The following is a 13,218-nucleotide window of genomic DNA, read 5'->3' on the forward strand; positions in this document are numbered from 1 at the left end:
TATCATATCTATATGTTTTTGGAATCAGGAACCGACAAGGAATAAGATGAAATAGTTTTTAAAACGATTTCGGAAATTTAATTTTAATCATAATTGTTATATTTTTAATTTTCAGAGCTTGTTTTTAATCCAAATATAACATATTTATATGTTTTTGGAATCAGAACATGATGAAGAATAAAATAAAAGTAATTTTAGATCGTTTTATAACAAAATAATTTTAATTACAATTTTCAGATTTTTGCTGAAATGCAATACCGAAGTCCGGCCTTCGTCGAAGATTCAATTTGATTGAAAATTGAGGGTGTGACAGTGCCGCCTCAACTTTTACAAAAAGCCGGATATGACGTCATAAAAGACATTTATCGAAAAAATGGGAAAAAAAACGTCTGGGCATATCATACCCAGGAACTCTCATGTAAAATTTCATAAAGATCGGTCCAGTAGTTTACTCTGAATCGCTCTACACACACACACGCACAGACACACAGACAGACACACACACACATACACCACGACCCTCGTCTCGATTCCCCCTCTATGTTAAAACATTTAGTCAAAACTTGACTAAATGTAAAATGAAAGAAAACAAGTCGCGTAAGGCGAAATTACTACATTTAGTCAAGCTGTGGAACTCACAGAATGAAACTGAACGCACTGCATTTTTTCACAATGACCGTAGTCCGCCGCTAGTGCAAAAGGCAGTGAAAGTGACGAGCCTGTATATGTTTAGCGCGGTAGCGGTTGCGCTGTGCTGCATAGCACGCTTTACTGTACCTCTCTTCGTTTTAACTTTCTGAGCGTGTTTTTAATCCAAACATATCATATCTATATGTTTTTGGAATCAGGAACCGACAAGGAATAAGATGAAATTGTTTTTAAAACGATTTCGGAAATTTAATTTTAATCATAATTGTTATATTTTTAATTTTCAGAGGTTGTTTTTAATCCGAATATAACATATTTATATGTTTTTGGAATCAGAAAATGATGAAGAATAAAATAAAAGTAATTTTGGATCGTTTTACAAAAAAATTAATTTTAATTACAATTTTCCGATTTTTAATGACCAAACTCACTCATTAATTTTTAAGCCTACATGCTCAAATGCAATACCGACGTCCGGCCTTCGTCGAAGATTGCTTGGCCAAAATTTCAATCAAATTGATTGAAAAATGAAGGTGTGACAGTGCCGTCTCAACTTTTACAAAAAGCCGGATATGACGTCATAAAAGACATTTATCAAAAAAATGAAAAAAATGTCTGGGGATATCATACCCAGGAACTCTCATGTAAAATTTCATAAAGATCGGTCCAGCTCTACACACACACACACGCACAGACACACACACATACACCACGACCCTCGTCTCGATTCCCCCCTCTATGTTAAAACATTTAGTCATAACTTGACTAAATGTAAAAAGAGAGAGAAAAATGTGTGTGTGAGAGAGAGAGAGAGCGCAAATCTCAGCAAAAACGTGCAAAAAGTGACTGAAGGTCAGCTGACAGAAATATGCAGTTGAAACGGGGTTGAATTCCAGCCCACAAAGTCACATTTCTTCAGACAAATGCGTTTAGGAAGGAGGATTAACAAAAATAAATGAATGCACAGGGTTTATTTTAGACATGGCCTCGTCTCTCAACAAAGTATGTAGGAGGGTTTTTGTTGTTTGTGTTTGTGTGTGTGTATTTGTGTGTGTGTGTGTGTGTGTGTGGGTGTGTGTGTGTGTGTGTGGGTGTGTGTGTGTGTGTGTGTGTGTGTGTGTGCGCAAATAAAGCAAGACTGGTAGTATGCAGGGTTTTGCTTTCTCTTTTTCTTTAAGCTGGCAGTCACATACGATGTTACGAAATAACTTAGTCGGGTTTGTATGGGTTGTGAAAGAATTAATACCCTTGATTTTAGTGAGACAAACAATCCACACGCGCTCCTTGTCGCTGGTGACTGGACTGTGGGTCACAGAAACGTTAGTATCAAGTTATTTGAGACACCCAACAACTTGTTGACACGATATTTATCTCTTTCTCTCCCCCCCCCCTCCACACACACGCGTGACAGGTCGCATATATTTCAAACATGCAAACCATGCTTGTGTAGAGTGGAACAGGACAGATAGTGTTCACTTTCACTGTGTGTGTTTATTGGGGAGGGGGGGGGGGGGGGGGGCTTCGATGAGACGAGGAGTTGTACCTTGGATGGGCAGCGGAGGAAAAGTATCGGTAAATGAGGAGTCAGTCCGGTCTGCTTGGGCTGTTTCCCGGATCCGAACAAACTAACGTGTGGCTTTTTTCGTGTGATGAGGACACTAAGCCCGTTAAATATCAGCCTCCCAGAACCGTGCATTAGCAATGCGTCACAGTAAGCTGCACACTATAGTAAATGTCATAATCCCCGGGGTGACACCCAGGAAAAAATAAATTGACTGAAAAGTACGAGGCAGGGGTCCAGGGGCCATCCAGGCACAAGCGGAGTATGGATGTGGCAGCGACCTGTTATGGGGTCCGACCGAGAACGAATTTTGGCATTTCAAATGTGATTGTGTGGCCTCTCCTGGATTGTAATGATGAATTCCTTTCAACGTGTTGTTGCAGACTGTGCAGCGGTCTTCGAGGGCGGCCACAAGCAGAGCGGCGTGTACTACGTCAAGCCTACAACCTCCGCCTGCCCCGTCCCCGTGTGGTGTGATATGGACACGCCCCCCGGCGGCTGGCTTGTCCTGCAACGGCGCCAGGACGGCTCCACCAACTTCAAGCGCGACTGGGCCGCCTACAAGGACGGCTTCGGCAACGTGGCGGGCGAGCATTGGCTGGGCAACGACAACATGTTCTTGTTGAGCAATCAGGTGCTGGGATGTAATAATTATTACATATAGGTATATCGGATGGAAGAGGCAGGGTTTTACATTTTCTTTGGAGCGCTCTGTCTATCTGTCTTTCTCTGCAAAACCCCCGAAAATAAAACGAGTTTCTTGTCTAACTTTCTGGCTAAACCACGTTTTTAGACCTTTTCGAAGAGTGTTACTTGTTTTTTACGTAACGCTTTGCAAATCAAGAGTAAAACAAACTCAATACGCAGATGGGTTAAACTCAACTTCAGAGGCGAATGATCCAAGAAATGTCTTTCAACGGATATTCAGCACAACTTTAATACAAAAAACAAAAAAACAAAAAAAATGTATACATGTATATCGATTTTGTTAAATCCTTTATTATATCTTTAAACGTAAAAAGACTAACAACAGCAGTTGCAGGGGCCGATTCACAACTAAATCACATTTTCTACAATTTCTTCAATGTTCTTTCCCCTTTCTCATTCAAACCACCCAGGACCACTACCAGCTGCGGGTGGACCTGTGGGACTTCGAGGGCAACCGGGTGCACGCCATCTACACCACGTTCCGGGTGGCCGGCGAGCGCGACAAATACCAGCTGACCGTGACGGGCTTCTCGGGTAGCGCCCACGACTCCCTCTACCGCCACAACCACATGGCCTTCTCCACCCCGGACCGCGACAACGACGGGCGGCGGGAGGCCCACTGCGCGTCTGAGTGGGAGGCCGGCTGGTGGTTCAACAACTGCTGGTTCGCGCTGCTGAACGGCGCTTACCACAATCGCTCTGATGTGGCTTACCGGGGCATCGCCTGGAACCACTGGAAGCGCGAGCAGCTCCGCAAGACGGAGATGAAGATCCGTCCCTTGGGCCACGCGGGCCCCAACTGAGCTGAGACAGATTGGAGGCGAGATTGCTGTGAAGGCAAAACGTCATGTTGGTTTATACAGGGTGTTCCAAAGTCTGGGGTTGAGAGACCCAAAATGTCTCGGTTACTGGAACAGTGAAGACACAAATTGGAAGCGAGATTGCTATGAAGGCAAAACGTCATGTTGGTTTATACAGGGTGTTCCAAAGTCTGGGGTTGAGAGACCCAAAATGTCTCGGTTACTGGAACAGTGAAGACACAAACTGCGTCGGTTTCAGTGCATTCAGCTTACCAGATTCTAACACAGTCGGTTGTAGGCGTTTTGGAAACAATGGAAGACAAAATTGCGTTGGAGCTTTGGAAATAAGTGAAGTCAAAATTGCGTTGGTAACACAAAGCAAAGGACGCGAAGGACCTTGAGAGATTCAAAATGAATTGGTTGCTGAAGAACAATGTGTGTGGACAACGTAAGATCAAACATCGGTCATTATATGAGAATGTAATTAAAAGTATGGCTCGAGTTTTACCCTTGCAAGCTTCTGTAACCTATGGCAATACTAGAAATGGAAAATGGACTGGCAGACAAGTACAATATCGATCGTATGGTGCATCCAAAACTGGTTCATATTGAAAATGTAGGTATGTATTACCTTGATCGGTGTTGTGGGCTTTTTGGTGCTACAGTTACACGCCCGTTAATACCTCCCAGCTTTTACTGCCTGCTGTATTTAATTCTAAGTTATTTACATTTGACAAGCCCATAGCACATTTCATGTAACCCGGTGATCATAGTGTTAAGTGTCGTTTGTGCACAAACAATGGTAATCTCTCCGCACTCGGGCGTCGCGTGGACGTTGAGCGATTTGCGTATTGGATGACCCCGTATGGCACCCGCAAACGCAATATTTACGCAACAGTTTTGCAATGAGTACGGCCAATATACATGAGACCATTTCACAGCCTGAAGAAGTGTCAAGATGCCAGTGTAACAAGCAGCCGACTACATGAGGTTGAAAACGGCAACACATCGAAGTCGACTGTTCATCGTGACCGTTGACACAACGTATTATTACTGGCAACTGGCAAATCTATGTCTGCTCTTCGCACGTGCGCTGCCGTACAAACCACTATCCGACGCTGGTGTATGAGCGCTGTGATTGGCTGGACGACTGTGCATTAAAATGCGTTAACAGAGAAATGGAAGCACTGCCTTTCCCTCTAGGTTATGCTTACAGAATCACCAACAAGCATGAATTTCAGATTCATGCTGAATTCCATGCCTGTCGTGCTTTTCGGTGAGACATGATTATCTGTTTCATTTGTAATGTAGCTAAGGCAAGTCTTTTTTTCTGTCCGCGACCTTTTTTGTCTCATATTCTGACAGCATTTTGTGGAGTATTTGTGACACCAAAGCAAGTCATTTCCAACAGTTTCCTCCATTAACGTATCTTATTTGAACTGTACAGCTGATGGATATGCTTTTTTTACAGCTGTTCATATTCTTGGCCTTTCTTGGCAATAACAAGTTATTTATCCATCTTTTTAAATTGCATATTTAATCGTTTCTGTGTTTAGAAATTAGACATTGACATCGCTCTTTTATTCTCCACTGTTGGCATGTTGAAGCTTGTTCTTGAAACTAACAATTTGTTCACCCTTTCATCAACATCTTTAATATGAAGTGTATGCTGAACCAATGCCGCCATGACGTAATGAAAACTGTTGCGGCCATGATGTGATGAAAACAATCTTTCTTTCTTTATTTGGTGTTTAACGTCGTTTTCAACCAGATGAAAACAATCACTCAATCATAACTTATTAAATGTGCTAACTGTATGTACTTAGTGCTGACATAGCTAGCTGCGTGTTTTACACTTTAACTCAATGTGAGAAAAATCCGACAACCTTAATACTCGTTTCTCTCTGTCGTCAATTGTTTCGAACAAATACAGGGCCAACTACATGTCTATGTTTGCCTTCAGCATGTACTTTTAGAGACCTGGTTTACAGGTCGGCGGTATGACATGTTTACACTCATGCTGTATCTATACCAGGGTCATGAATTTCAAATGCATCTCCTGTGGTTTTATGTAAATATACTGCATCGTCACATTATTGTGGCAAATAATTACCACATTTGACTGCAAGCTTCTGCTTGTAACAGAATCGGTGGCTTCTTTTTTCTTCCTTAGCATTTAATGCATTCATTCGCTCAACAAACCAGCTTTTACATGTTTTACATTTCCACTGCTGTTGCTTTAACAAGTACTGTTCAAAATGCATGAATTTGTTTGTGGACATAGTTTTCCAGATCTACATTTTGTTGTGAATTCATTGAATGTGTTCAAATAGTTCTCGTATCTTTAATGCATTTACAGTCAATGTTTACTTTTAAACTGTAAATAAAATTCCTAGACGGAATATCGTCATTGTACATCTGTTTGCAAGCTTCCATTGTGTAGAGTCTTTCACTTTGTTATCACAGTTTACGTGTTATCTTTATCATGTTGTTCTTGTTGCATTCATTGGTAGCATTGTAACCTTGATTATTACCCCCTGCGTAAAAATAAACTGACAAATATGTGCATAGGTTGATTTAATCCTGCGTAAGGAGCTTCCGCTGACGCCAAAGTGGGAGTCTATTGCGTATAAAAGGCACAGTTCTTCCTGTATAGGCTCACCATCTTAGACCTTTTTTTTCTTGTCCATGAATCAATTTCTTGGAAGCTATATAAATGTATATCAGCTAACTCCACCAAAAGAAGAAAAACATCCAACTCTGCACAAGAAGCAGTCAGGATGTTGATTTTTGTTGATTCTCAAATGGAGGGATGATCTTCTTCCACATAAAAGCCTGGGCAGGTCTGGGATTGTGAGTGACTGCTTTCATGGAAGGATTGTGCCTTTTTATTATGGTGTCTTGTTGCGTTTTTAGTTGATGTCAGTATGCGTATTTAAAAACCCATCCGCGCTGAAACCTGGTGCTAGTGATATATATATATATATATATTATATATATTTATGGCCAGTATTTGAGAAAATTACGCCGCTGTACGTACTTTTTGTTTTATTACTGTTACTGCCCACATATAGTAGTGAGTAATAGTACAACATTTGTACAAAATGTGCTTGTTCTTATATCGTTCAGTGGTAATGCCTGGTGCCTTGTGATATCAGTGGTTAATTTTAAGTAGTTTCTAACAGAAAACATAATAGTAGTGAAAGTCAAAGGCACACTCCTTACCGGTGAACAGTTCTCAGATCTGGCTAGACTTTTACATGTATTGGAGAGAGTATTCATCTACTTGGTCACATACTCAATTTGAACAGCCTGGGTGCAGCCTGTGCACAGTGGGAATGTTTTGATGAATTGATTTAGTAAAAGCCGCTTTTTAAGAAATTAATTCACACACAAATTCAAACATAACAAAGCATGCAGTCAAGGTGTTGATTTCTGGTATTTGTCCCATTGGAGGGATATGGTCTTATCCCATGTAAAAAGCCCGCCAGATCAGAGATGGTGAGCCGAACTGTTCATTTACAAGGGAAGGAGTGCACTTCAAGCGTAGAATATTTTATGTGCACATGCAGGAGATGATGTTTGCTGATGTTTGAGCAATCATATGTGCGCCTGATGTTGGAACGAAATAAAATATTTTTCGTACAGATTTTGAGCTGAATGTAAGTGCATGTTGTCTGGGTGAAAAAAAGAGTGTTAATTCATGGATGCTGAGCTGAACAAACAAATTAAACCGTTCTGTAACGGATGTTGTACCATCTACACATATAATATATTTTCAAAGAAACCCACAAGTAAACCCCTTCCCTTGACACAAAACTGCAAAATGAACAATACGTATGATACATCTCAAAGGTTTATTTTGAGACCTCCACACATTCTTGGGTGGGCCTATATTCCGACAATTCAACTCACAACAAACTTTATCTGAATTGTGCCTTGCCTCGGCCTGTTCACATGAAATAAAGAAGAATGTAGCGGTCTTTGCATTCACTCAGTACAAATTTTCCCTAAGATACGCAGCAGTTAGAGCGGCTGTTTGGGGAACAAGGAAAGGAAAACAAACCAGTAGATTCTTAAACAGGCTTTCAAAGAAAACGGCAGACAGCACAACAATGCCCTACAATGCAAAGACACGATGAGCTTTCCAGACACATGTGTTATGCATTCTCCAGAAATACAGACAGAAGCCTGAAGCCAATTGACAATATTCCTTTGTTCTGCAACCATAGCGATGACATCACAAAGTGGATAAATCATTCTTGAATCCAGGTCTACCTCCAATAAATCGTGCAATTCAACGAGTCGATCTAACTGGCCTCTATTTTCCTATTCTCTAGTCCTACCCCCACCCCATACCATGTCCCTCCCTTAAATAAAGGTCGAGGTATACATCATAATCAACATAACATCTCCAGCTGTTCTCTTTCCCGGTCTAAATAGAGGTTGCGCAGCAAATACACTGTCCTACAAATGGATACAGATTGATTTCCGTCAATGTTTAACAGATACATGGCTCCCGCCAATGAGAAACAGATACAGCATATTCTGCACGAAGAAAACAGCAGGCAGACATAATAGGTGCTGAAATCCATCCATTGCTGACAGTGAGTAACTTAGACATGTTTGTTTGTTTGTTTGCTTAACGCCCAGCCGACCACGAAGGGCCATATCAGGGCGGTGCTGCTTTGACATATAACGTGCGCCACACACAAGACAGAAGTCGCAGCACAGGCCTCATGTCTCACCCAGTCACATTATTTTGACACCGGACCAACCAGTCCTAGCACTAACCCCATAATGCCAGACGCCAGGTGGAGCAGCCACTAGATTGCCAATTTTAAAGTCTTAGGTATGACCCGGCCGGGGTTCGAACTCACGACCTCCCGATCACGGGGCGGACGCCTTACCACTAGGCCAACCGTACCGGTTTTGTTTCTGGTACAAACAAAGCAAATTAGTGAAACACAAAACAAATGTGAGGCCACAAAACAAATGTGAGGCAAAAGGTAAGGGAGAAGAGGGTAGAAGGTAAGAGGTGCGAATATAATTATATATATTGCTATTTCATATGTTACGTGGATTTCCATTGGTCAATTGGACAAAACTGAGCTCAGTGCAAAAGTGATATCGACGACATTTCTGTCGATATGAGTTTTGATATCGATGACCTCTTTATTGCTTTCCCACTTCAAAAACAAAAACACCTAAATTTAAAAACAAACAAATATATTTATATGAAAATGTAATTATCCCAGAATTTAGTTGAGCAAGTGACCAAAGACTTTTTGAAAGGAAAGACATTTTAAAATACTGAAAAGTACAAGAAAAGAGTGAACAAAAAGAAATAATAATCAGAGGGAGGGATATGGAACAGCCAAAACTGAGACGAATACTTTTGTAATTTCTTTACAGTAAATATAAAATGTCCAGAGAATTAGCAATATATCTAACATTGACGGACTGTGTGATGATATCTTCTGCTATTGGTCTGTTGAGACAGTGATATCAAAATCTCGACCTCCAGTCTCGATTTTGATATCACTGTCTCAACAGACCATAGCAGAAGATATCATCACACAGTCCGTCAATATTGGGTAATGTCACACGCTTTCCTTCTTTGCCACTACTAAAGCAAACGTGTGCAAGATTGTATGTTACACGCTTTAGGAGCATGGCAAGAACGGATTCAAACTCAAAATCGTCCCTCCAAAAGCCAAAAAATTAACACACATTGTTAGACAATCAACGTAATCTCATGTGGAAGAAAATGTCTGCCACACGTACACGACCAAGTCGGTATAGCAGGTAATATATATATATATGGGTAAATGAGGTGGGGGATGTGTGTGTGTGAGTGCATGTGTGTTGAGGGCTGGAGTTGAGAGGGGTGGAGAGGATGGGGAGGGGGTGGAGGGGGGCAGACCAAGTTCATTGCTCTCTTTGTTGGAAAAAAAGGATCAAATGCATGCTTGAAGCAGCACACTTAAACGTAACACAATCTTTCTTTACACATAAACTATGCCAACATCAGCAAACACAAACCCTCAGTCCTCCTTGCTGCCATTAGGTTCCTATTCTTCTCTTCTTTCTTTTTCAGGATATTTGTGGGGAGGCGGAAGGGGCGGAGAGAGAGAGAGAGAGAGAGAAACTAGAAAGATAGAGAGAGATAGAGAGAAAGAGAGTGAGTGTGAGAGAGAGAGCAAGTGAGAGAGAGAGCAAGCAAGAGAGAGAGAGAGAGAGAGAGAGAGAGAGAGAGAGAGAGAAACTAGAGAGATAGAGAGAGAGATAGAGAGAAAGAGAGTGAGTGTGAGAGAGAGAGCAACTCAGCAAGTGAGAGAGAGAGCAAGCAAGAGAGAGAGAGAGAGAGAGAGAGAGAGAGAGAGAGAGAGAGAGAGAGAGAGAGAGAGAGAGAAACTAGAGAGATAGAGAGAGAGTGAGTGAGAGAGAGAGAGCAAGTGAGAGAGAGAGCAAGCAATAGAGAGATAGAGTGAGTGTGAGAGAGAGAGCAAGTGAGAGAGAGAGCAAGCAATAGAGAGAGATTTTCTGTTTGTTTGTTTCCTTAACGCCCAGCCGACCACGAAGGGCCATATCAGGGCGGTGCTGCTTTGACATATAACGTGCGCCACACACAAGACAGAAGTCGCAGCACAGGCTTCATGTCTCACCCAGTCACATTATTCTGACACCGGACCAACCAGTCCTAGCACTAACCCCATAATGCCAGACGCCAGGCGGAGCAGCCACTAGATTGCCAATTTTAAAGTCTTAGGTATGACCCGGCCGGGGTTCGAACCCACGACCTCCTGATCACGGGGCGGACGCCTACCACTAGGCCAACCGTGCCGGTAGAGAGAGAGAGAGAGAGAGAGAGAGAGAGAGAGAGAGAGAGAGAGAGAGAGAGAGAGAGAGAAACTAGAGAGATAGAGAGAGAGAAAGAGAGCACTGAGTGTGAGAGAGAGAGCAAGTGAGAGAGAGAGAGAGAGAGAGAGAGAGAGAGAGAGAGAGAGAGAAACTAGAGAGATAGATAGAGAGAGAGAGAAAGCAAGCGAGAGAGAGAGAGAGAGAGAGAGAGAGAGAGAGTGGGTGAGGGTGTGAGAGAGAAAGCAAGTGAGAGAGAGCAAGCAAGAGAGAGAGAGAGTTTGTTTGTTTGTTTGCTTAACGCCCAGCCGACCACGTAGGGCCATATCAGGGCGGTGCTGCTTTGACATATAACGTGCGCCACACACAAGACAGAAGTCGCAGCACAGGCTTCATGTCTCACCCAGTCACATTATTCTGACACCGGACCAACCAGTCCTAGCACTAACCCCATAATGCCAGACGCCAGGCGGAGCAGCCACTAGATTGCCAATTTTAAAGTCTCAGGTATGACCCGGCCGGGGTTCGAACCCACGACCTCCCGATCACGGGGCGGACGCCTTACCACTAGGCCAACCGTGCCGGTCAGAGAGAGAGAGAGAGAGAGGGGCAAAATGAAGAAGAAGATACATGTGGGGTGAGACAGAAAGGATCAAGAAAGGAAGATTGGATGACAAGACTTAGGCCAAAAAAAAAAATAGGTGTGGTGACGGTAACATAGCCAAAAAAAATTGGGTAGGAAGGTAGGCAATCACTTTTTTTTTAAAACTTTTTTTACTAATGTGTACAAATTAAACCTACTTGACAGGAAAATAAATGTGCGACTCGGGCGATTTCGCTTTCATTGCGTTTTCTGCACTCTTTTTTTTTATTTTTACAAATGCAATAAAAAGTTATAGGGTCGGCCCCTAAAAATAGGGTAGGTCCGGTTACCGTAACCACACCTTTTTTTTTTTTAGGCCTTAATGATAGATTGATACAAAAAGAGAGGTTGAGTTTAAGAGATAGCAATGCAATGACGCTGCAAAGTGCAAAATAAACAATTAAGAAGGCCAGAGAGGTCACAGAAATAGACAGCATGGAGTGCATAAGACTTTTTGTCAACAGGAAAAATAGTAATTTTGCACAACAAAGTATACATAATGCAAGTCTGTGTGCTTCTTTATGTACAAAAACGGCTTTACAATTCTCCCAAGTAACTTCTACAGCAACATGGACATACACAGACAGATATACAGACAGATCTTGGTGGTAAAAATGGCCAAATGCTTCATTTTTGATGGACAGAGAGATCCATAATAATAAGAAATTACTGACAACAGACCTAAAATTGCTTACAGCGCTGTGACTCTGATACGTTTTCAACCAGAACACAGGTGTACCTCAGCACAATCTTTGAAATTAAGTGTTAGGCACAGGACTAAAACCAGAAGATATTCATGAACACAAAATGCATGATCCCACAATGACAGTGACAGAGAAACAGGACGGAATATGACAGAAGATCTAACTGACTGACAACCAACCAGCCAAGCTGCCAGTAGATCTGATTCTGAGAAACAGGAAGAAATTTAAAGTGGCACTCGCACAAACATTAACGATTAAGCAGAAACCAAAAGATACAAACAGAAACAAACACAAATAGAAAGGGATAGCACTCAGACAGAAATGTTAATAAAAATAAAAGTTAAAAAAAAACACATTGACAGGCACAAGGCAGACAAGACGGATACACTGCAACAATCACACAAACTGACAATGCCATAATCTGGCAATGAGAAACGTATGTGAAAGGGATGCACACAGAAACACAAACATATGGAGAGACAGACTGACATCCAGCCACCAACATGAACACACTTGCCCATTTTTTTAAAAGTTAAACATACTTACAGAGAGAGAGATGGGGGGGGGGGGGGGGGGGGGCAGAGAGACAGAGGGAGGGGTGGCGAGAGAAAGGGATGCAAGGGATGCACACAGAAACACAGGCACATGGAGGGAGAGACAGACTGACATACAGCCACCATTAAGTTAAACATACTGAGAGAGTGAGGAAGGGAGAGAGAGAGACAGAGACAGAGGGAGGTGGGGAGAGAGAGAGAGAGAGAGAGAGAGAGAGAGAGAGAGAGAGAGAGAGAGAGAGAGAGAGAGAGAGAGAGAGAGAGAGAGTGAGAGAGAGAGAGAGAGAGAAGAGGAAAAAGAGATCGCTGGACAGACCGATCGACAGACCATCACCTACAGCAGCATGACAAAAACCACCTACCTGTTGTTGACGTCCATCCTGTCCTTGACGTCAGGGTTGACAACAATGATCACCAGGTATTTTTTGGCGTCCGCCATTTCATTAATACTCCCGCCGCTAACCTCCGGGAAGGCATTGTAGCGTTCGCTGTTTATCCAGTTCTGCACAGCCTCTTTGGTTACGATGCCATCTTGAGCTGATATGGAAGAACATGTGCAAAAATCAAGGCAAGATTTGAATGTTCGATGTGCACAATGGTTCAAGCAAGGGTAAAATGTCACATATGATGTATAGTTAAGGTGCAATTCCAAAGCTAAGTCAAGCAAACTTAAAAACTAAAGAACAAACATGTAATTTTGGGGGGCAGAATCTTGGAACTTAATCTCTTGATGAAAATA

General features: G+C 42.3%; 2 protein-coding genes across 3 annotated transcripts in view; one reads left to right on the plus strand and one right to left on the minus strand.

Annotated features, from left to right (window-relative positions):
• The window catches only part of LOC138964694 (fibroleukin-like), a 56,612-nt gene extending 49,243 nt beyond the window's left edge, over window positions 1–7,369 (plus strand). For both annotated transcript variants that reach the window (XM_070336728.1, XM_070336721.1), the window contains exons 4-5: window positions 2,593–2,843; window positions 3,328–7,369. In XM_070336728.1, the coding sequence (XP_070192829.1) occupies window positions 2,593–2,843; window positions 3,328–3,720 (644 nt within the window). In that variant the 3' untranslated portion in view covers window positions 3,721–7,369. The remainder of the gene's footprint in view (window positions 1–2,592; window positions 2,844–3,327) is intronic.
• The window catches only part of LOC138964708 (protein disulfide-isomerase TMX3-like), a 135,158-nt gene that overhangs the window by 106,407 nt on the left and 15,533 nt on the right, over window positions 1–13,218 (minus strand). Inside the window, exon 9 of the mRNA XM_070336739.1 lies at window positions 12,842–13,016. Coding sequence (XP_070192840.1) covers window positions 12,842–13,016 — 175 coding nt within the window. The remainder of the gene's footprint in view (window positions 1–12,841; window positions 13,017–13,218) is intronic.

Source organism: Littorina saxatilis, linkage group LG1 (assembly GCF_037325665.1).
Source record: "Littorina saxatilis isolate snail1 linkage group LG1, US_GU_Lsax_2.0, whole genome shotgun sequence".
Classification (NCBI taxonomy): Eukaryota; Metazoa; Mollusca; class Gastropoda; order Littorinimorpha; family Littorinidae; genus Littorina; species Littorina saxatilis.